Source organism: Chiloscyllium punctatum, chromosome 6 (assembly GCF_047496795.1).
Source record: "Chiloscyllium punctatum isolate Juve2018m chromosome 6, sChiPun1.3, whole genome shotgun sequence".
NCBI classification, from domain to species: domain Eukaryota; kingdom Metazoa; phylum Chordata; class Chondrichthyes; order Orectolobiformes; family Hemiscylliidae; genus Chiloscyllium; species Chiloscyllium punctatum.
This window is the reverse complement of record NC_092744.1, coordinates 77,496,786-77,522,656: the sequence shown is the minus strand read 5'-3', so window position 1 is coordinate 77,522,656 and position 25,871 is coordinate 77,496,786. Positions and strand designations below refer to the sequence as shown.

Here is a 25,871-nt window from a genome sequence, read left to right as displayed (position 1 = left end):
ACCGACTTCACCTTCAATGACAAGATCTACAAACAAATCAATGGGATGCCTACGGGATCACTGATATCAGGACTTATAGCAGAAGCAGTTATGCAGAGGTTAGAATGAACAGCCTTTCCCACAATCCAGACCAAGCTTTGAGTCTGCTATGTGGATGACAAACTAGAAGAAACTCACAAAAATATAAACAACATCTTTACTGGTATAAAGTTCACCAAACAGGAAGAGAACAATAACTGACTCCCCTTTCTAGATGTCAACATAGAATGAAAAGCCAATGGAGAGCTGCAGACAGCGTCTACAGCAAAGCCACACACCCTGACCAGATACTCAACTACAGGGGCAATCATCCCAACACCCACAAATAGAGCTGCATCAGGACATTAGTTAAACAGGCCACAACACACTGCAGCACCCAGGAACTAAGAGAAGCCAAGGAAGAACACCTATACAACATATTCAGGAACAACAGATACCTGATAAGTGCAGTCTGACGATTCCTACACAACAGACTTAAACAGGAAGACACAACACACCCAGAAACTCTAGCCACCCTGCCATACATTAAAGACAACTCAGAGATGACGATCAGATTACTCTGGCTCCTCGGCATCGTGGTGGCCTACAACCCTACCAGCACACTGAAACAGCTTCTGATGAATTTAACGGTCCCTGTACCCACAGCCCAGCAGAAGGAACGTCATCTACAAAATACCCTGCAAGGACTGCAACAAACATTACATCGGATAGACAGGCAGGAAACTAGCCACCAGGATACACAAGCACCAACTAGCCACTAAAAGACCCAACCAACTATCACTGGTATCCATGCACAAAGACAAAGAGGGACACCAGTTCGACTGGGACAATACATCCATCCTGGGACAGGCTAAACAAAGACACAAACAGAAATTCCTAGAGGCTTGGCATTCAAGCTAGAACTCCATTAACAAACATATAGGTTTGGACCCCATTTACCAACCTCTCAGAAGCAGAACCGGAAATAATACCACCCACCACAACAAACCAAGACACAAATATCAAGGAGGGCAGAACATGAACTTCACCAGAGGCTCACTAATGACGTTACCTAGTGTGGCGATGAAACCCACCAGCTCAGTGAGCAAACTTACAACCTGAATTCCTTTACCCCGATCATAAAAATATTCTTGGCAATAAACTTTAAACATTGTCTTTCAAGTTTGATGTCTTCTTTCCAATGCACATTGAGATTATGGGTGATAAACAAAAGGTAAAATTGTTTAATTCACAAGCTGGTCATCATTTCCTTGAATGTTTGCAACATAAAACCAGGTCAAGGATCAAGTTATTTCTTTCAGCAATCCAGATCTTGCAAAAATTTTAACTAACTTTTCTGCAGTAATTTTCCTAAAGGTGCTGCTTTGGGGAATATCCATAACCATTCAAAGATATTGATTATCATTCTCAGTTTCAGTAGGGCTCCTATACAATCTGTTTAGGATCTATTAAATGGTTCTTTTAAAACTGGTCTTGACTTTACAAGTGCAGGTTTCACTGAGGGTTGGGGTTTCCCCACTACTGGACATATACGAAATAGCTTGACTCTGTCTTATTAAAACATTTTTATTGGCCAAGATTACTTCTTTCAGTGTATGTTTTCCTAATACCTAAGCAATCTGCAATTGGAATTTCACTCAAAGCTTCACTAACACACTCAGATAAACTACCATCTGAGGAACCATTGCCCATTCTTCATCAGCAGGTATTTGAGGTGGTCTCCATTTCCCCATTAACAATTTGTCTTTATTTGGAAAACACTCAAGTATTGTTTTTGATTCAGTCTGAGTAAGCTGTTTGGTACTAATCTCAATTCCAAATCTATTATTTGTTGCATTTCTGTTAAAGAAGATAGGTTAAACTTTATCAGCCTCATTCTTTTCGTTTTCGTTTGAACTTCAAGCACTGAATCCAATTACTGAATTTCCAAATCATTTCCCTATTTCACAAACACTCCTATTTCTTCACCAAATTCTACATTTGAGAATGAGATAGCTCATTCTGAAGCAAAGTTGTCAATTCTGAATATGGAAGTTTATGAAGGCACGAGGCACAAGTTGGCTGAGACAATTTAGGAAAATACATTAAAGAACTGTACATAAAGGATAGATTTTAAAGAACTATTACATGACATACAGGCAGCAATACATTCCTTAAGGTGCAAAAACTAAAAAAAAATGTAATCCTGGCTAATAAAGGAAGTTCAAGATTGTTGAAGATTTTATAATGATAAAATGAGAAAGGATAAGTTGAGGGGAGAAATGTGGGGAAAAGTTTTCACATAGAGGGTGGTGATGCCTGGAATGTACTGCCAGTGGGTGGTGGAAACTGGCACGTTAGCATATCTTAATGGATACATGAACTGGAGGCAAACAGAGGGATAGAAACCTCATATGGACAATAAATAATGGGTTGAAATAAAGGAGTAGAATCGCGCAGACTTGGTGGGCCATAGGCCTGTGGCTATGCTGTATTGAATTGTAATTGAATTGCCAAAGAAAAGGCCAAACAAATTGCCAGATGTAGCAGTAAATCTGAGCATTGGGAAGTTTTTAAACTACAGCAAAGGATCAAGAAACCAGTCAGCAAAGGGATAAAAGAATGAATACAACCTAGCAAAAAAAAAATCTTCTATCAGTGTGTAAATGAATGTCCATTAAAGGTCCATTAGAGGCTGATTCAGAAGAATTTATAAGGGAGAACAAGAAATGGCAGAGAAGCTAAATGAAACAATCATATCTGTTTTTCACTGAGGAAGATACATGTCCCAAAATTAATGGGGCAAGGTTGCAGGAGAACAAGAGGTTGAAGTAAATCAGCAATAGTAAGAAAATTGGACTGCAGAAATTAACGAGATTGGAAGTAGATAAAACTCCAAGACTTTCTTTCAAAATTCACTCACAGGATGTGAGCATCACTGCCTGGGCCAGAGTTTAATGCCTATCTCTAGCTTCTTTTGAGGAGATGGTGAGCCACCTTCTTGAACCAGTGCAGTCCGCTTGGTGAAGGTTGACTCATAAGATCATTAGGAAGGGACATCAGGGACCCTGACCCAGCAACACCAAAAGAACAGCAATATATTTCCAAACCAGCATGGTGTGTCACTTGGAGGAGAACGTGGAGTGGTGTTCCTACATATCTACTGCCCTTGTCCTTCCAGCTGTTAGCGGTCATGGATTTGGAAGGATGTGATTAAGGAGCCTTTGTGAATATCTATGCATCTTGTAGATGGTAATACACACTGCTTCTACTGTGTGTCAATGACAGAGGGACTGAACATTTGCGGATGTAGTGCCAATCAAGCAGGCTAATTTGTCCTGGACAGTATCAAGTTCCTTGGACCTGATGGTCTATATAGGCAGATATAGAGATAGATGGTAGATATTTGGTATACTGGTTATTATATTCCAGCATTCTATGGATTTTGCAATGGTTCTTATGAATTTAAATAAAAATAGCAAATGCCACCCTATTATTTATGGGAGCAAGTGAGAAAACAGGAGATGTCAGACCTGGTAACCCTGCACCAGTCGTAGGGAAAATACTATAATCTATCATAAAGAATGTGATAAAAAGAACTTGGATAATCATGATCTAATTGAGCATAGTCAGCATGGATTTGCAAATAGGAAAATCATGTTTGAAAAAGTTTAAGCTTTTTGAAGATGTTACTAACAAAGATTGATAAGGGAGAGGTAATGGACTCAGGATAGTCAGAATTTCAGAATGCTTTTAATGAAGTCTCACACAGGAGGCTGGTTTAAAAAAATGAAAGCAGACGATATAGGAATAGTGTACTGTCATGGAATAATGCTTGGCTAACAGGTAAAACACAGAGAAGGAAGAAATGGGCTATTCTTGCATTGGCAGACTGTGACTAGTGGGTTACCACAAGAATCAGTATTTGGCCCTCAACTGCTCACAATATACCAACAATTTGGATGTGGAGACCAAATGAATTATTTCTAAACTTGTGAATGATAAAAAGCTAAGTGGGAATGTGTTGCAAAGCAGTTTCAGGAGAAATTGGGAAGGCTTAGTAAATGAGCTAGAACATAGTATATGGTATATAATGCAGAAAATTGTGAACTTAAACACCGTGGTGGGAGAAGCAGATGAAAAGAGTATTTCTTAAGTACAAGAAATCAGAAAGTGTAGGCGTACAAAGGGACCTAGATGTCCTTACAGAAAGCTAACATATAGGTGCAGCAAGCTTATCAGGAAACCTAATGGAATGTTAGCCATTATTGCAACAGGCTGAGAGCATAAGAGTAGTGAAAGGACTTGCTTCAATTTTATAGGAAATTGATTAGACGACACATGCAGTCGTGTGTACAATTTTGGTCTCTTTTTCACAATAAAAATACTACTGTCACAGAGAAAGTGCAACAAAGATGCACCATACCTTTTTTCCAAGATCGTGGGACTGTCTTATGAAGAGAGATTGGACAAACTGGAACTACACTCTTTAGCGTTTCTAAGAGTAAGAGTTGTTTCATTGAAATTTACAAAATGCATAAACTTAATAACTTACAGTGGACTTATACAAGAAGGCAGATGAATTTGTGGATATTTTCCACACCTGAATCAACCTGTTCAGATGTGGAGCAGCTCTGGAGCAGTGGGATTGGAACCTAGACCCTTGGCCTACAGTTAGGGACACCGCCACTGCATCACAAAGCCCTCAACCCATTCAAATAAGTTATGGCATACCTCTGGGATAGGTGGGCCTTGAGCCTAGGCCTGCTGGCTCAGAGGTAAGGATGCTACCACTGTGCCACAAGAGCCTGAAAAGACATGTTTTAGCATTGAGTGAACAAGGGAACAAAGTAGAGCAGGCAGCTTATTGGGGGGAGGGAAGCAACGTGGAAGTAATAGATGTGAGATATATGATCATAGTGCAGGACAATGACTCTTTGACAGTTGTGGGAACCCAGTTTGAAAACAAGGAGTGAAATTCAGGATGCATTTCATCAAGATAGGCCTTCACTTAGATTCTCTGCTGCAGTTGAGTTCAGGATAAGTATTGCTCTTGCTGACACTGGGATGGCGAATTTTTCAGGAACCCTTCCGCTGGCTTCCAGTTTATTCTTCTCACTATTGAAGTTCCCGACAAAACTTTAAAACTGGAGCAAAAAGCACATATGGTCAAATATAAGCAAATACCTACACAGGAAATGCAGAATTCTTGTGGTGGACTGGTAATGTCAGTCAGCCAGTAGGCATGGGTTCAAGCATATAATAATGTCTCTGTACAGTATTAATTAGAAAATACCTATACACAAGAAAAGAACCACTACAATGCAATTCCTGGCATTTGCATTCCAGAAACACTGTGGAAGAAGAGTGTAGAGTGGCCAACTTTAATTACTTTTGACTAATATTTCATACTATACAAGACAGCCATGAGGCCAAAGCCAAACTCGTCACCCTCACTTCTTCTGTCGCCTTGACTGAGTTGATTAAACAAGTAAGGGGTAAATAAATCGAACGATAAAATAGAAAATTTCAACTTTGATAGCTAAATATTTTAGCTAATGCTTTTAAAATTGACAAAATACCAAAACAGCCCAACTCCAAGGCCTGAAATAACATATTCCAAACTATTTTTAAATGCATGCATTGTTTCTTATCAAGCAATTTCCTGAGATGTTCCCAGATTTTTAAGGTTTTAAGTTAGTACTTATATTAATTTGGTGCTCTTAAAGGCTTCAGGATATTGCAAACTTCTCAACAGTCAGTCAATTAAGTACTTTTGAATTAATATTTACAAAGGCAGAGTTTGGGTAAGAATTAATAACAGAGGTTTTCTTTTATCTTTGCCTGGCTAGTTGCAGCCACAAAAAAAAACACATTAATGCATTGGTCAAACAAAACTTTCTTCTTCTAAAGCATACTGACGATGCTGAACCATACTATGATTTTCTAGTTTCCTGTTATTGCTTTCTTAAAAATAGATTATAGCATTTTGCCGATGTCAGATTAACTAGCTTGTCGTTCCCAGTTTTATCCCACCCACCTTTTTCAAGTGGCAGTGTTAGGTTTATTACCTTTCAAACCACTGAATGTTAGAAGATGACAATTACATACTCAGTATCTCTGCAGCCAGCTCTTTCAGAAGCTGAGTATGTAAGCCAGGAGGCCCAAATCTTTTCCAAATAATATAATATTCCAATGTTGCAAATTCTGTGTCACTTGATGTGCATACATTAGTTGTGATTAAGAGCAGCAGTTACCAGAAATAGAATTCCTACAGTGTAAAATTTACCATGTGCAGGTAAGGGCCTGTTTACAGTGTGGAAACAGGCCATTTGGCCCAACAAGTCTACACTGTCCCTCTGAAGAGTAACCCATCCAGACCCATTCTCCTACATTTAGCCCTGACTAACACACCTGACCTACACATCCCTGAACACTATGGGCAATTTTAGCAGGGCCAATTAATCTAACATGCATAGCTTTGGATTGTGGGAGGAAACCCACATAGACAGGGGGAAGAACACGCAAACACCACACAGTCCAACCCGAAGCTGGAATCGAACCTGGGTGCCTGGAGCTGTAAGGCAGCAGTGCTAACCACTGAGTCACTGTGATATGTTCAGGGCACACATGGAAGAGGATTCTGATGGTACAGTGGTGGTGTCCCTGTCTCATTCTGTTAACTCTGACTTCTCTCCACAGATGTTGCCAGGCCTCCTGAGTCTTTCCAGCCATATCTGTTTTTGGTACAGAACCACCTGCTTCAAAGGTGTCTCTAACATCTCTGGACTGGTCCATTGGAAAGATTTAGCACATACACAAAAATGAGTTTCTACCTGGGAAATGTTGGTCTGTGGAAGGTACTGTGCATTTATGCCCTCTTGTGGCTCAGTGGTAGTGTGGCTACCCCTACACAAGGAAGTGTGGGTTCAAGACCCAACATCTCCAAATGGGTTGATTAGGAAGAATAGTTCAATTTTTAAAAAAAACTTACTCTGCAGTTATGGATAGGGCTCTTGCAGTGCAGTGGTGGTGTTGTTGAGCCAGGAGGACTGGGTACTAATCCCACCTACTCCAGAAGTATGTCATAACATCTGGTTGGTTGGGAAATACAACCCCATACTTATGCTCTGCTGGATAACATGAATAAACAAATGTGGAAGATTGACTCTTCCTGTGCCAGATGGATGTTCACCACATTAACAGAATCGGAACTTTATATTCTCCCCTGACTGGGGTCTCAGCATTGCATAGCATCTGAAAAACAACATCTCAACAAGGTTGCAAGATTAATTTGTACATTAATCATGATCTTGCTGGATGCAGAGCTTAAGGAGCTAAATGGCTCACACCTGCTAATACATTCCTCAGTGATGTGCTCCCTCAGCAATGTACTGGAGCATCAGTCTAGATCATTTATTCAAGTCTCTGGGGCAGAAGTTCAACTCATGACTTTCTGACCTTTTCCCAAGTTTCAAATCACACACACTACATGATTGACCAATTAACCACTCTCTTGCATGTAACAGTTCCTACTTATAACCTGGCATAGAATTACTAACACTTGATTAATCTGAAAATTTGGGATCCATGGTTATAGTGAACTGTCAGTCAGATAAAGACTAAACCAAATAAAAGCAGAACATGTTGAAAATACTCAGTAGGTCTGACAGCATCTGCAGAGACAGAAATAGAGTTAACACTCCAGTCTTTAATCTTTTATCAAAAGCAAGACAAGTTAGAGTATATAATAGGTTTTGAGTGAAAGGGAGTTGGGAATGGAGAGAAGGTATGTGACAGAATGGAAAGCAAGAAGGATACATAACATCGCAAAATGTCAAGGGAATGATAGTGAGACAAGTAATGAAACAAGTCAGTCAGTTCAAAGTCAATGAGAGATTGGCAATAAATGCTGGATTTGCTAGTGATATCCACATTGCATGAAAGAATTTTTAAAAAGTAATTGGGACTACTGTATCCCTCTGACTAGTCTAAAAACAGAAGTGTTCACCACAATCACTTAACATAGGAACAGACAAATAGAACACCACCACCTACAGGTGTCCCATTAATCCCACCATCCCGACTTGAAGATGTGTGCAGCCTTCAATCATCATTGAATCAAAATCCTGATACTATCTTGAACAGCCTGCGGAGCCACCTTCACCACACAGGCTGCAGTTGTTCATGAAGACAGTTCATCATCACCTTCACAACAACCATTGTTTTAAGACCAGATTCCAGATAAGGTTTCTCAAGTTATTACTATTGCATACAGGACACCACAATTTATCCAGCTACTGGATAAGAAGGAATGAACTGGCTCCCCTTCGTTACTCACCCACCCCCTCGGTTGATCACAATAAGATTAATTAATAAAGGATTCCCTCCGTTGTGGATAGTAATCTCCCAGAGCAAATGAGGTTTTACATTTCAAAAGGAGCCAATTAAGCCAGGCTTTCGTCAGAATGTGAGAAAAAATAATAATACAACACACCAATTAGAAATGAGAAGCGAGTCCAAAACAAAATGAAAAAAATAGAAAATAAATGGTTCCTTCTCTGGGTTGTCTACGAAGAGATGATAGTGGAATGTTAATAATTGAGCAGTCGATTGAGATTCCTGGCTTTGCAGGATGATTTAAATTATCCTATCCTGTTCCCTTTTGACTGGTTTGTGGGCTAGCTGACTTCTTGCACTCAGAGATAGACTGATTATTACCTGCAATGCAGGGGTGATTTCTGAGTGGTTCTTCAATTATGAGCTTCAGTGCACCCTAAAGATCAAAGACAGGCTAGTATACACAAATACCAGTGCTCAATGGCACACTTAGCATCTCAGCTCTCCAGCACACATAGAACAAGGTTGAACTTGTTTTTAATTCCTGTTCTTATATTCTCTTGAAAGGGTAAGTCACAAAATAGGTCGCTCGCCCAGACTATTGTCTTTTCTCCCATCATGTTCACAATCTGAGATAATTCCAAGATTACATTTCAGTTCTCCCTTTTATGTCATCCCTTGAAGCTTCCTTGACACCTCATCAGTTGGGATATTCCAGGGTCTCTCTCTCCAATTATTCACTGGATTTATATCCCTAATCAGCTTTGGCTGTATGTCATTTTTCTCAAAACAATATACATATTGCAATTGAAAGTTCAATATGTCTGTAAGTAGGTGGTGATCTTCCACCTTCATGACATATACTCCACAAGGGTGAAGGAGCGGCGCTCCGAAAGCTAGTGCTTCCAAATAAACCTGTTGGACTATAACCTGATGTTGTATGATTTTTAACTTTGCCCACCCCAGTCCAACACAGGCTCTTCCACATCATGACCTTCATGACTGTTAGAGAGATCTAGTAAATGGCAGTGACACCATCATCCTGTGAATCATTACATAAATCAAACACTCTCACTGGTTCAAAACTCTGCTGTGGGGAAGCTGTCCAGCACTAAGTTTTATTCACATATTATCCCTGTGTTCATTAATTTAATTATCTTTGTATCCCTTAGTGTCCTAAATTCAAAATCCAGTCAGCCAACTTTCAATCCCACCAAGGCACTTATCTCATTCAATTGCTACCAGCCGTCTAGGCTTCACTCAATTAAGCCATTCCATTCACTGTGGCCTCCTGTGCACTGTTACCCACCAGCCATCTTCCTTTGCTTTGTGACTGCCACATATCCCCTGGTTGCGGAATCTACAGTCCACTAAATTTAAATCTCCGGCGTGACTGGCCTGAACCATAAGATATAGGAGCAAAATTATACCATTTGGCCCATCGGGTCTGCTCCACCATTGAATCATCAGCAGGGGGCAGCATTCTTTCAGCCTGTGGTATGATAATCTTAATCCCCAGTGTAGCTGTGTTAGGTTTAACTTGATGCTTTAACCCAAAAACATATGCACTAACTATGAGGCTAACCTTTCTAAAAGTTGGTTCGCTCTGTAGTCTTTTATTTAATCACACTGAATGGGGTTGATATGTTTCTCAACCCCATTCTTCAGCCTTCCTCTCCTAACTCTTGATCCCGTTACTACCTTCTATCTCTGTCCTAAAGACACTCAATGACTTAGCCTCCACAGCTTTCTGCAGCAATGAGTTCTACAGATTCACCACCCCCTGGCTGAAGAAATTCCTCCTCATCTCATTTTTAGAGGATCATCCCCTTCACTATGAGGTTGTGCCTTCAGATCCTAGCCTTTCTTACCAGTGGACACATCTTCTTCACATCCACTCTATCAAGGACTCTCAATATTCTGAGAATTTCAATTAAATCCCCCCCTCATCCTTCTGAACTCCATCTATTACAGATCCAAAGTCGTCAACTGCTCCTCATATGGCATGCCCTTCATTCCTGGAATCGTTGTTGTAGAGTTCCTCTGGACCCCATCCAAGGCCAGCACATCTGTCCTTATACTGTATACAGGACAAAAACTGCTCAATATTCCAAATGTGGCTTGACTACAGCATTGTTCAACCTGAGCAGTACATTCCTGCACTTTCATTCTCGCCCTCTTGCAATGAATGCTAGCATTGCATTTGCCTTCCTAACTGCTGGCTGAACCTGCATGTTAACCTTAAGAGAATACTGAACTAGGACTCCCAGGTCCCTTGGTGCTTCAGATTTCTGAAGCTTTTCCCAGTTTAGAAAATAGTCTATGCCTCTATCCTTCCCAACAGAGTGCACAACCTCACACTTTCCCACATTGTATTCCATCTGCCAATACCTCATCTTTCTTTCAACTTCAAACTATTTTATTTATGTATTTTCCATGAGTTGCACTGGTAACATCCCTGACTCCGGGCCAGAGCTCCAGCTTCAAGTTCCAGCTCAGTACATAATGGCTGTGGAAGATGTAGGCAGACAAGGTGATGATGTGTAATGGCAGAAATCCTTGTCATTGGGCAGGCAGCAAGAGTGGCAGAGTTCACTGATCAGCCAGAACCAATGTTAAAGGACTTCAATTCTAAGTTTACCCGAGGAGTTTATTCTTACCACTTGTTCTGAGGGGCTACCTCACTCCAAGGACACATCCCTGATCTAGCTTTTGTCTACCTGACTTTATATTTCCATTTGTGATTCAACAACAATTTTCAGTGTAGGAAGCACTTTGGGATTGTATTAACGCTAAAACTGCTGTAGAAATGCAACAGTCTCATTACTATAATTCACAACATTTCGCTGTCTCAGTTGCCATGTTCAGTGTGATTAAATAAAAGACTACAGAGCGAACCAACTTTTAGAAAGGTTAGCCTCATAGTTAGTGCATATGTTTTTGGGTTAAAGCATCAAGTTAAACCTAACACAGCTACACTGGGGATTAAGATTATCATACCACAGGCTGAAAGAATGCTGCCCCCTGCTGATGATTCAAGAACATCAAATTGAATTGCATTGCATTCAAAATACAACAACTTAATTTAATGCCTTTAAAGTAATGAAATGACTTGAGTGCTCATAGAAGAGATCCAAGTCTACCACAAAAAGTGTAACACTTACTATAGGTGGGTATTGTAACCAGAATGACAGTCACGAGATAAACTACAGCAGTAACTTCAGCAGGTAACAGGACCAACTATCACCTACCAACACATACTATTGTCGCATAACATTTACAGCTGCAGACATAACACCCAATGCAACATGAAAAACAGCAACTATTACAGGCACTGTATCCATTCCTGATGAAGGGCTTATGCCCGAAATGTCGATTCTCCTGTTCCTCAGATACTGCCTGACCTGCTGTGCTTTTCCAGTACCACACTCTCAACTCTGAACTCCAGCATCTGCAGTCCTCACTTTCTCCACTGTATCCATCAAATAGAAGTGTAACCCAGTAAGTACAGAGCACAGCGCAATGGATATAGCACTCAATGCAGCACAAATGAATCCACAACATCGAGACAGTACCCACTAATACACATATAGTACCCACTCTAATGGATACAGCACTCACTACAGGCAATACAACAACTTATGGTCATTAATGTTCTTTAGGGGAGGAATGTTTGCTATTCTCACCTAGTATGACCTGCATATGATCTGCAGCAATCTGTTTGACTTTTAAGTGTCCTCCGATATATCCTAGCAAGTCACTCAGCTGCACCTAAGTGCAATAAAGCTTGATGAAATGAAGAATGAAATTGAATGGACCAGTATCAATCATAGCACCAAAAACACTTTTGTTAAATCCACAAAGTCTTCCTTATTAACATTTTAGGGCTTATACCAAAATCAGGAAAGCTGACCTACAATCTAGTTAAAAAATAAACAGCCTGGCATTGTCCATAAAATATGATTCCATAGAAACATAGAAGATAGGAGCAGAAGTAAGTCATTCAGCCTCTCGAACCTGATCTGCTATTAAACATGATCATGGCTGATCTTTGAGCTCAATACCATTATCCTGTCCTTGCCCCTGCCCCACCCCACCCCACCCTCTTAGCTTTTCATCCCTTTAGCCACAAGAGATGTATCTACCTCTTTCTTGAAAACAATGTTTTGGCCTCAGCCATTTTCTGTGGTAGTGAATTCCATAGGTTCAGCACCTCCTGGGTGAAGAAATTTCTCATCTCTATCCTAAAAGGTTTATCCTTTATCCTTAAATTATGATCACTAGTTCTGGACTACTCCTTGCTGCATCTAATCTGTCAAGTGCTGTTAGAATTTTATTGGTTTCTATAAGACTCTGTAGTAGCCCACTAGTCACTGCCGGCCATTCAGAAAAAGATTCATCTATCTCTGCTGTTTCCTGTCTGCTCACTATTTCTGTCCATCTCAATACATTATCTGTAATTGCAAGAGCTTTAATTTTAAACATTAATCTCTTATGTGGGAATTTGTTAAAAGCCTTCTGAAAGTCCAAATAAATCACGTTTACTGGCCTGCATGATCAACACTACTAAAGACATCCTCAAGAATTCCAGTAGATTTGTTAAGCATGATTTCCCTTTTGTAAATCTATACTGATTGTGTCTCATTCTACCAGTTTTCTAAGTGCTCTGCTTTCTGCCTCCCTGTTGTCTCTCTATCTCCATTTTTAAATTGTGGGGTTACATTACCAACCCTCCAAGTGTAGGAACTGTTCTAGAGTCTAAAGAATCTGGACCACCAATGCATTTACTACATCTAGGGCCAATTCCTTAATTGTTCTGGGATGTAAACTATCAGGCCCTGGAGATTTGTCAGCCTTCAGTCCAATTAATTTCTTCGACATCAATCTATCTTAGGATAGACATTAACAAAGGTGGTGTTAGACGGTCTATCTTCCAGACATCGCTGAGGATGTTCTGTCCCACCAAACACACAACCCACAAGACATGGCGGCACCGGGTCAGAAAAGGGTCGACCCAAATGTCCTTAATATTGATAAATGTAAGAGACAAGTATCCAACCATTTGGCAGTTACCAGTCTGCAGAAGGAGTTTAAGGCAATGGCTTTTCTCTGTTTAGAAATATGCTTCCGTTACTTTTTCTTAAACTAAGTATTTGTTGTTAACTTATGCTTCTTATTACCTTGAGCCAAGTTAAACACTGTGATGTCCAGAAATCTAATGTTTTCCTTCTGGGTTCTAGCTTAAGTTTAATGGAGCAGTCATAATTACCTAGGATATTGGTGAAATCTTCTTTTGCAAAAGTTCAAATTCCCCATGTGTCAACTCATATACTGAAGAAATTGTAACTGCATCACCTAATGAAGGATTTAGTGAGACTGAGAAAGATGTTCTTAAAATCAAAACATAGCCCTGAAAGCCAAAATGTAGCTCTAAAGAATCTTCAAAAAACAAAAAACGAAATGCTGGTAAGTGGAGTTGAAATGCCCATCAGCCATGATTAAATGGCGGAGTGGACTCGATAGGCCGAATGGCCTTACTTCCACTCCTATGTCTTATGGTCTTATGGAAACTGTCCCTGGTGGAGGCTCCAACTTTCTTCCCATCACATGGCTGACCTGGAATCTCTCCTTGTCTTACCACCAGTCTTTGGCACATTGGGAGGATTTATTAGTAGATAGTCAACTTGGCTATGTTATGGATCCATCATCTTTGGCTATAAATCATAGGACAGCAATTTAAGGAAATTGGTAAAAGAAGCAATGGTGACAGGAAGAAACCCCTTGGTTTACAATGAAGGGTGGTAATGCAATGCCATTTTGAGGCAGATTCAAAGAGAATTGGATTCAGCAACTGAAGAGCAAAGATTTGGGGAGCCCCAGGGAAATTGCAGCAGAATGGGATTAGCTGATTTTGCCCTTGCAAACAACAACACAGACACAACAGTTTGGAAGGTCTCCTTCTGTACTGTATTTACGTTTCCACTGCAGTGGGAAAAGCACTTACAAGAGCAGATATTGTACCCACTACAACAGAGAAAGCACCTACCACAAGATTATAGAACATAAAACATAGAATAGTACAGCACAGGAATGGGCCCTTCAGCCCACGCCAACTTAAACTATTCCCTTCTGCCTGCCCTTGCTCTGTATCCTTTCATTCCTTGCATATTCATGTACCTATCTAAGGAGTCCCTTAAACGCTCCCTATCGTATCTGCCTCTACTACCACCCCTGACAGCACATTCCAGACTCCTATCACTCCCTGTGTAAAAAACTTGCCCTCACATCTCCCTTGAACTTTCTCCTTCTCACCTTAAATGCATATCCCTAGCATTAGACATTTTAGTTCTGGAGGAAAGGTTCAGACCGTCAATGCTATCTATGCATCTCATAATTTTATAGACTTCTATCAAGTTTGCCCTCAGCCTGCGCTGCTTCAGAGAAAGCAATCCAAGATTTCCTAGCCTCTCCTTATAGCTCTTACCCTCTAATCCAGGCAGTACCCTCTACAAAGCCTCCACACCCTTACTGTAATGTGGTGACCAGCCACCACATTGGATGCAGCATTTCAAATAATTAATAAGCCATCCAAACTGTTTGCAGTCAACCCAGGCAACTAGGACATCATATACTATAGTTCTCCTTGGCTGTACACAGGCTCTAAATGAATCATTTAAACATATGATAGATGTAACATGTATAATTCAAATGCATGGGCTACATCTGAGGAATGTATTTATCCTTACCCGTTCACTGACAGCGCGGAATTTGATAGCTAGTTCATCACGTTCAGCATGACTCTGCGCCAACAGGTCTTCCATTCGGGACAGTTCTTCCTGCAGCATCGAATTCTCTTCACGAAGACTGGTCATGGAACTCCTATCTTGTGTGCCTGCATTCAGGCAAAAACAAAAACAAAGAACATGGGTTTGTGCCTTTTACCATACTCTAACTTGTGAACGCATATGATAGATTTAAGTCACTGATCTTGTATCAAATCCCACCTTGGCCAGTTATGAATTGGAACTCTGTTTAAGACAATTTAATTAAAGTCCTTTAGGGAAGTAAAAAGTGCTGTTCCTCCCCAGTATGGCCTGTGTTTTTTTTACTTGTCCGTTGGATGTGAGCATTGGTCACAAGGCCAGCAGTTAATGTCCTTGAGAAGATGGTAATGAACCATCTTCTTGAATCAGCCAGTCCATTTACTGTGGTTACAGCCCCAGGACTGTTAAGGATTATGGTCCAGTGCAAACACCCAGCATCTTAACTGAACTCTGAAGGAGCCAAATCAAACCCACAATTCCATCAAATCACTGCAAAACTTAATTCCTGAATATCCCTCCCTCACACAACAGCAGAGGGAGGGATATTCAGGAAGCAGGAAGCAGGCATTAGGGGGCTTTGCCTGCCCCCAGCAAACTTGCAGAAAAGATCACAGAGGATTTTACAGGCAACCCCTGCATGCTCACCAGTGCAGAGACTATTAAATCTGGTTATAATCCAGAGATCCAGCTGATGAAGGAGAGGAGAGTCAACCATTACAATCTCATCTAATAACTTGGAGAAAATGAGGACTACAGATGCTGGAGATCAGAGTCGAGAGTGTGGTGCTGGAAAAGCACAGCAGGTCAGGCAGCATCTGAGGAGCAGGAGAATTGAAGGCCTTCATCAGGAAGACTCTCCTGCTCCTTGGATGCTGCCTGACCTGCTGTGCTTTTCCAGCACCATACTCTCATCTAATAACTTACAGAGTTACAAAATACAAGCATAAGCCCCTCTGGGCATATGGAGGTTTTCCTACACTAGGAATCAAGCAAAATGATTGTTACACAGCTGTACCAGCACACGGTAACACACCATTTGGACCACTTCTGCAAAATTTGAGAAGCATTTGCCATTTAAAATCCTTGTCAAAGTGTCACAGAAACAGAAACAACTTGAAGCAGACGTATCACTGAGCAAGGACTGCAGATGCTGGAGATCAGAGTTGAAAAATGCCATTCCTGATGAAAAGCTCATGCTTGAATCATCAACTCTCCTGTACCTCGGATGTTGCCTCAATATCACTGAGCTAATCAACACATTGCTACGGGTATCAAACCTCATAAAACCATGAAAACAAATGATGAAGTGAGACAATGCACTGACTTTTAAGGTGGTCAACAAAACTATCATAAAACCCCACATTGTGGAAGCAGGCCATTCAGCCCATCGATTCCACATCATACCTTCAATGAGCATCCCACCCAGACCCCAGTAACCCTAATTTCTCTTGGCCAATCCACCTAACCTGCACACTAATGGACTGTGGAAGCAAGCCAGAGCACCAGAAGAAACCCACACAGACAATGGGAGAACATGCAAACTCCACACAAATAGTCGCAGAGCACTGAATTGAACCCAAGTTCCTGTTGCTTTGGGACAGCAGTGCTAACCACTGAGCAACCATGCCGAAAGACATCATCCCAGATAAGTATCACTTTCTACAATCCAATAACTATCAGTGCCAAATCATGACTCCACAATGTTCTAACTGCTCAATATTCAACAGGGCCATCTGTTGAAAGTCTTAATAGTGCAAAATCAATATCTGACAGATTTCCTTGAAGATGTGTTTCAGTACCACACAATTCCCTGTGGACTAAGTTCAGCACCCAAGGCATTCCTGAAGATTTTACCAAAGAATCAAACCATAACCACAAACTTGCTTTACCTTTACCTGGACCAAAGCAGATTAAATGGTTGCTGAACACCGACACTGATCGATTGACAAAATGGGACATGAGATACTTGATCATGAGCAGACCAGGTTATTTCAAGAACAGTGATTATATGGATGCATTTGCTTTGCCAATGAACAACTCTGATGTTGATTTATGTAGAGAATTGATCATAGAGAATTACTAACACAAATTCATAAACTTCAACATAACCACCAGAAATGTTCAGAGCTCGACAATTATTTCTGTACTTCAAACAAATTGAGAAACAAAAAAATGACGCGATGTACACATTTGTTGTTCAGAATGGCTTTGTTTGAAATAACATGTTCAGTTTTACAAGACAAAAAAAAATTCAGGGTTTGAATATGTGAGTCTGTTAACTATTGATATCACTGTGCTCAATTAATTAATTAAGGGGAAAAGTAAATAAAATGCAGAAAAAAGATGAAATTCAGAACTGAAGCACGAGGTAGATGTTTCAACGCACTGATTAAAACCTGTTATACACACAGTGTCATCTCTGCTTTGCTACAAAATGTAAAATAGAGACCAATCCTTTCACTCAATTAAACTGTGTTTTTCAGGTCGAACAATTCACTAACCTTCCATTCTTTCCTCAGTAAGATTCTTGGTAACTATCTCTCGGATTCGAGCAGGGACCGTAGTTAGTGTCGTGCCCTCACCCTCTCCACGAACTGTCAGACTTTTGTCCTCTCCACTCAGCTCGGGGTTCAGTACAGTGTCTTCTAGTTTCTGAAACATCGGGAAGAACAATGACCTGAGACAGAGCCACTTACTCAGATCCATAACTTCAGAATGTGCCGCTACAGTGGTTTCTCCAGAAACCAAAATTAACTACATCCGGAGAACTTAATCCTGATTTAGCAGCATTTGACACGAATTTGTAAAAGTTTTGCGCTGTTTGCCAAAAGGTCTCTAATCAGTAAAATAACAGAAGGCAAGAGAAAATGGGATAACATTGGAATCGTAGACAGAAAAAATATCATTGGTAAATGCACATGCATATTGTTGAGAAACAAAACTGTTGGATTCTAGAAAGTCTACCATTAGACGGATATTTAAAGTACTGGTTATTATAGAGCCAGGAATTGGACATAGATGTGAGTTAAAAACCAAGAAACTGGGCAGGTGTCTTGTCGAAAATACTTCCATCTAATCTGAGGCATTTACATGGACAAATGATTAGAATCATAGAATCCCTGCAGTATGGAAGTAAGCCATTCAGCCCATCAAGTCCACACCGACCCTTCAAAGAGCATCCCACCCAGATCCCACCCTCACTCCCCTCTACTTGTAACCCTGCATTTCCCATGGCTAATCCACCTAGCCTGCACATCTCTGGACACTTTATGCATGGCCAATCCACCTAAACTGAACTGCGGGAGGCAACTCACACAGACACTGTGAGGATGTGAGAAGTCCACAGTCTCTGAGGCTAGAATGAAACCCAGGTTCCTGGTATTGTGGGACAGGAGTACTAACCACTGAGTTACCGTGCCACCCAGAGTAATGGGACATACAGAAAAGAGTGCCATCATGGTGTGAGTACAAGTATCCGGATCCCAATACCCTGATATCTGGATTTTGTTTATGGCAGTGAAAGAAACATCACTTTAGGTGGATTACAAAGCTCTCTGGGTGGAAGTGCAAGTTTGTATAAAATGCTGCTGTTTGTGAGGGTCCTGGGATGGAGTGTTGGCAATGAGGGTTGGATATCAAACCCACCACTCCACCCCTTCCAACTCTTCCTGATGTTTCTCCTACTGAGTAAATACCAGATGGTGGGATAAGGCCCTTAACTGAGCATTCACTGCCCACTGAATGGCTTCAATTATTGGCAGGGAGTTGAGGGCCATTCACAAGGCACTCCACAATGGGGCTAATCAGGGTAAGGGCAGAGAGGTAACAGACCTCCTACCTGACACCCTGCTGCCTGATTAAGTGCCCCCCTGCCCCCACCCCAACATGTGACAAAGCTCACTTCAAGGGCACCTCATCACACACAATGATTATACAGCAAACCTTTAAGACCCATCCTGAGAAAGTCACACAACACAGAAAGCTCTTCCCTACAAAGCATTGAATTTAAGCCAGGTCTTTGATATAGACAAGGAAATCAGGAATTGGCGACCAGCATTCCCTGTAATTTTCTTAGTGGCTGCGTGGGCATCTGAGACATGAAGTCCATGCCACGATCACCGTGCCAACATTGGTGACAATGGAATATTAGACTGGCCATGCACACACAGCAGGCTGTGCATCTTCAAGGGAACATGGCTGGGGACAGAGCCTTGCAATTGACTATTACTAGCCTTTGCTTTCCTCATCAAACCCCTCACATCAAAACAGTCACTAAACACGACCTTCCCCCAGGAAATCCATGTTGAATTTCCAATAATGTCCAATGAAAGAACCTAAGGCTGATTTGTCCAGATTTAATGTAAGTTTGAAGGAATTTTAATACAGTTGTATCGGGCTTTAGTGAGATCCCATCTGGATTAATATGTGCAGTTTGATCTACTCACCTTTGTGTGAGGAAACTATTTGTGTTCATTTTGAGGCAGCAAGATGGTCTGCGAACTGAACCAGACCCTCATCTTACTTAAGCAGAAAGTCCTTAGACAGCGGTCTTTCCCCACAGCAGATGCCCCAATCTTTAGTGTAACCTTCAACACATTGTCCTGAACCTTTGAATATGCCAGTCTGCAATATCTGGAAGAGGTCAGCTCTTCACATTAGAAGACAAAAAGCTTTCGGTCAGACCAAAGAGTGTCTTTCACTGAGTCGATAGTCCTTCAAAAGCAGTCAATGCGCATTCTAGAGAACTGTCCATAGAGCACAAAGTTCCTAGGCCATTTCCTGTAGCTTGGAAGACTGTAAGATGTTCCAATTGAAATGCCACTAAGAAGTGACTAAAAATTGAAGCTCTCCTCTTACTCTGAGAAAGACTAGGACAAGAAACCGCCTTGAGAATTAAGACATCATATTATACAGAATGAGAATACAGTGCTGATTGGTTGGCATGGAGATGTAGAAAGAACAGTTAACTGTCAATCTTCATTCTCTGTTTCGGCGATAGATTCTGATTGGTCAGGACTTTGCCATGGGCAATTAGTAGAACTTGCTTGGCTTCATGACATAATTATTTTGGAAAGGGTGCAATTTATGTGTGGATTCCTTTACTTATATACATAGCTTCTAGCAAGTGTAAATGCATCACCAGGCTAATGATCATAAATCACTTTCTGATGTAAGTCTTAGCACAGTCCGGATTATTTAATAAATTATAACCATTAACCGAATCACATATAATGGTGGATATACTTTTCTGAGGCTTGTTGAGAACAAGCAGCCTGCTATGAGCCGGGAATATGCAACAGGAAGTTGTTTAATATAATCCAACAGTCGTTAGGATGTACAGTCTCAATGCCGAGCATCACACTGGTTCTGAAACTCATATGTCACATTGCTCATTTATGTAGCAGGTAGAACTTCTTTTTGCCTTGACAGCCACATCCTGTTAGGGAGAAAATCACCAGCACTAAACCCAGGAGAAACGTGAGGCAGCTAGCTTTACCTGTTCGCATTTCTGCGATACCTTCCCAATCCAGGCTAATCAGAGGTGACCTGGACAACACTCAGGGCAAAACATGGTGGACATGTACCCTTTCATGAGGTTTGTGATATACAATGAGTAATGATCTGATCAGGGCATCCATTATCATGCAGGATAGCTTTGACATAGTCTACCTCAGTGCCAAGCTTACCTGATGAGTAGATGGCTAGGGTCCTTGCTGTACCACCAAGCATTTACTAATTGAAATGTAAAACACTCTCAAGAGACCCGACAGGGTAGATGCTGAGAAAATGTTTCCCTTAGCTGGAGAATCTAGAACACTGAGGCACAGTCTTGAATAAGTGGTCAGCTGTTTAGAGTTGAAAGAAGTAATCTTGTCACAGAAAGGGTTTGAATCTTTAGAATTCTCCATCCCTGACAGCAGTAATTGCTCACTTGTTGAGTACATTCAAAGAAAGAACAAAGAACAAGAGAAAGTTTACAGCCCAGGAACAGGCCCCTCAGCTCTCCAAGCCTGAGCCAATCCAAATCTACTGTCTAAACCTGCCACCCAATTCCTAACCATCTGCATCCCTCTGCTCCTCACCTACTCATGCATCTGTCCAGATGCATCTTTGATGAATCTATCATGCCTGCCTCTACCACCTCTGCTGGCAACACGTTCCAGACGCCCACCACCCTCTGTGTGAAGTACTTGCCGTGTGTATCCCCCTTAAACTTTCCACCTGTCACCTTGAAAGCGTGACCTCTCGATATTGAATCCTTCACCCTGGGAAAAAGCTTGTCTCTATCCACCCTGTCTATACCCTTCATGACTTTGTAATCCTCAATCACGTCCCCCCATCAATCTCCTTTTTTTCTAATGAAAATAAGCCTAAACTACTCAACCTCTCTTCATAGCTAGCACCTTCCATACCAGACAACATCCTCGTAAACCTTCTCTGCACCCTCTCCAAAGCATCCACATCCTTTTGGTAATGTGGCGACCAGAACTGTACACAGTATTCTAAATGTGGCCGTACCAATGTCATGTACACTTTTAACATAACTTGCCAGCTCTTATACTCAATACCCTATCCAATGAAGGCAAGCATACCATATGCCTTCTTGACTACTCTATCCACCTGTGCAGCAACCTTCAAGGTACAATGGACCTGCACTCCCAGATCTCTCTGCCCATCAACTTTTCCCAAGGCTCTTCCGTTCATTGTATAATTCGCTCTAGGCAAAGATCTCAACACAAAGGTTATGAGCTCTTTGGTTACTTGAGGAATTATGGGATATAGGAATAGTAGCAGAAGGTGAGGCTGTGATGAACAAAAAGCCATGATCTTGTTGAATGGCAGAGCAGGCTTTTATCCTTCCTATACTTTGGTTGTCTGTTCATCTGAGTTAGGTGATTTGTTTGTTGCCCAAACCACCCTGCCTAAGATTGGTATTTGGCTCAATTTGGCTACACTTATGAGGACTCTTGTGTCTGACTTGTGACTTCTCAGGAGTGAAGGCTTCAGATCTGCACCCACTGTTGTAAGTCTGTTTAAAGACTCTGTCTCTCCCCAGAATCTGGCTCTCCTTTCGGGGGTGGGGGGGGGGGGGGGTCAATGGGAGATCTGTCTCAGAAGGTTCTCTCCTGGGTCTAAGACCAAGGGTTTCACTTCCTCTGTCATTGTGTCCCTAACACTTCTGATTCCAAAGTGGGTGTAGGGCATCACCACATCAATCGTATCCATATAATTGGAAGAAGGGAAATGGAGTGAACAGGAAAAACACAATTAAGCCAAAAGGACCACTACTGTTAAACCAAATACATAAGACATGAATTCACCCTTGGAAATGATAGCACTTAGCAGCAGATACATTTTCACTCACACACATGGAATGGTGTGATGCATTTTAATTCACACTTCTAGCATAATGTAACCCACATATGACATACTGTAACCACAAGCCTGCCATATTGTAACCCATACAGGTAGCACATTTTAACCTACACACTTGACACATTGTAATACAGTGGCCTGGCACATTGCAACACACACACCTGGCATATTATGACTCACAAAAATGACATATTGCAACCACACATCTGGCATGTTGTAACCTGCACACCTAGCATATTTTAATCCACATACTTGATACTTTGTAACACACTGAGCTGACATACTGTTATTCACAGACATCATGTATTGTAACCACACACCTGGTTCAATGTAACCTGTACACTTGGTCCATTGTAACACACACACACACGGCACATTGTTTTATGCAGACCTGGCACATTGTAACTCACATACTGAATGCTGATGAAAAGAGTCTGGTTTGAGCATAAATTTTACTGGGCCAGGGTTAAAACTTGGCCTAAATGTAAGTAACTCTAGTATTGTGAATCCCTCAGTTCCCAGTTCAAGTAGTGAATCCCAGGATCTCATCTGCTGTTGTGAGCTGGACAAGGCCTTATTCTGTAGCTTGGGGCTACTTGGTCACTGTGAGAGCAGCAGTGGAAACCAGCACCCTTCTAAATCCATGCCCCTCCTCTTTGGCATATATTGCAATGGCAAACCTCATATAGGTTTATTCCACAGGTCAGACTACAACTTGCAGTTGCAAATAACAATGCTTCTGCAGATTTGCACATGGCAATTGCTCATACAATTTCATTCTGGACCTTTTATTACAAGCATATCTAGCTTTGAAAGACACAAAGCTCCTCTAACAATAACACACACAGACACACCTTTCCCAAAACTGTCTCTGAACCCACTAGACCTACTGCTCATACTGTTCCATGTCACATCTAACCACAGTCAGAAATGCACAGGACCCAAGGAATGAGCAGAATATTGAGAAGAGAATATTACAAGCCCGTCTCTCAAATTCTGAGTTCTTTGAAACCTCAAATAAGATCACTAGTAAGGCTAAGCGTTCCTTTGAATACTGTTTCTGGTAGTAGATTTACAAGAATTGCCATATCTGGGTCGATCAGTGCCCTCAGCTCATTTACTTCACACACCTGACTCCATCCGTTAAAATATATATAATTGGACACTGTAGAATGACTGTTGACTATATTCTTATGTTCTCTCAATCCTCTGCTGACCACATTCACTTACTACTTCCGTCTACCAGTTCCAGCTTTGCTTCATTCCCTCCTGAATTTGCAACTGGCCCATTGTACATGCATTCACAGTGCAGCATGATCTCCTCTAGTAGATCTGCTGGTCAGAACTGCTCCTTGTCAAGGCCATAGCAAGCTTGCTGAATTTCTTGGGAAAGGCACTACCTTTCCAGATGGCACATAGGAGGTGGCCTGACAGATTGCCTCCCACTCTGCAACCTGTCTACCCTGCCTCCTCCCAGGCTGGAGGGAATAGCCCATCCCTGTCTGCAAAAAGTCAATCTGTTTTGTATAAGAGATGGGAGAAGTAGTTCCATCTAACCTGGATAACAGTCTCCAGCTTCTCCTCAGTCCGCTCACTCGGTAAACTCATGGGGATCCCAGCGTCCAATCCAGCACATCAATGAATGCAGAGAGCAGGATATGTCGGTTGTTCCTTGGAGCTGCTGGTTAAGGATGAGGGATTTAGGGAAGGTTCTTGTTGCTTTGTTGGGGGTGGGGGTAGTGCTGCTGGGGAGGGATTTGTGGGGTGTTATCCTGCAGTGGGGATATGATCACTGGAGTATTTTGATGGTATTGCAACCGGGATGATTGCAGAAGGGGGTATTGCTGCTGGGAATGTTAGAGAAGGAGGTATTCCTGCTGGGAATGTTGGAGAAGGTGGTAGGGCTGCTGGGAATGTTGGAGAAGGGGGTAGTGCTGCTGGAAAGGTTGGGGAAGGAAGTATTGCTACTGGGAATGTTGGAGAAGGAAGTATTGCTGTTGGGAATGTTGGGGAAGGAAGTATTGCTGCTGGGAATTTTGGGGAAAGAAGTATTGCTGCTGGAAGGGTTGCGAAAGGGGTATTGCTGCTGGAAATGTTGGTGAAGGGGTATTCCTGCTGGGAAGTTTGGGGAAGGAAGTATTGCTACTGGGAAGGTTGGGGCAGGGGTATTGCTGCTGGAAATGTTAGGGAAGCTGTATGGCTGCTGGGAAGTTTGAGGAATGAAGTATTGCTGCTGGGAAGGTTGGGGTCGAGGGGCTTGCAGCTGGGGGGGGGGGGGGGGGGGGTTAGGGTAGAGGGTTGGCTAAGAGCCGGTCTCTGCTCCCGGCTTCTGTCAGTCCTCTCGCCGGCTGCACTCGCCCGCCCTCCGCCAGCCGATGGAAGCAGCTCTTGCACGTTCCCCGAACCTCGCCCGGCGCCGGTTGCTGTGGAAATGGAACGCCGAGCTTGCGTTGCCGTGGAAACTGGACGCTGCAAGAAAGCGGTTGCCTGGAGACGGGGACGCTTTGGGAAGTAGCGCCTGGGCGGAGGGCGTCCGAAGTGGCGGGATCCAGGCAACTTGCAGCGGGATTGGAGGTGAATAAAGAGAAAGCGCAAGGAAAAAGGGTTAAAATCTCAACCAGCTGCAAAGTGCACGGAAGTGACTGCGTGTTGCTGCAACATAGGTTCTGACTGCGCGCTGGAACCCCTGACAAGGCTCTCACTGCAGTATCAGAGTAGATCCCAGTGCCAAACCCTTGAAACTCCAGGCCATTTTAGAGGTTCTAAGAGTTGCCCGAAGAATGGGAGGCAATGCAGTTAAGGATAGCTGCGTGTCACTTGCTCTCCTGCAGTGAAGTTGTTGGTTCAGACAAGCAACACAAAAACCTGAGCAGCAGGGGCTAGTGTAAAACGAAAGGAATTTATATCCCAAAACATTCTGACAGAGTCAGATACCAAAAAAAGTTAATCGTTTCTCTTTTTTCCTTATGATGCCTGAGACTCTCTGCATTTCCAGCAGTTAGTATTTTCAATTATTTAATTGATTTTGAATTAATAGTTTACTTGTTGGGACTGCTGCAAAGTCGATGTCAGATTGTAGACGAGGGAGTAACTTTAGGGCCTTTGTCGTGCAGTGGTGGTGCTCTGACCCAGGTTCAAATCCCACCTCGTGCGGAGGTGTGTAATATTATTTCTGAACAGGTTGATTAGAAAATATCTTTGAGTGGGGAGGTTAATGGAAGTGCATACTTTCAAGCTCTGTTGTTAAGTGCTGTACAAATATTTGCATCAGATTTTGTTGATGCAGTGAATGAATAATGAATAATTTATTTG

At 41.9% G+C, this 25,871-nt stretch overlaps 1 protein-coding gene across 1 annotated transcript in view; it reads right to left on the bottom strand.

The window, feature by feature from the left end:
* crocc2 (ciliary rootlet coiled-coil, rootletin family member 2) overlaps positions 1-24,771 on the bottom strand; it is a 296,172-nt gene extending 271,401 nt beyond the window's left edge. The window contains exons 1-3 of the mRNA XM_072573057.1: positions 24,117-24,771; positions 17,684-17,834; positions 15,105-15,250 (exon numbers count right to left, since the gene is read on the bottom strand). Of these exons, the coding sequence (XP_072429158.1) occupies positions 15,105-15,250; positions 17,684-17,834; positions 24,117-24,167 (348 nt within the window). The 5' untranslated portion in view covers positions 24,168-24,771. The remainder of the gene's footprint in view (positions 1-15,104; positions 15,251-17,683; positions 17,835-24,116) is intronic.
* Between the last annotated feature and the right edge of the window lie 1,100 nt (positions 24,772-25,871).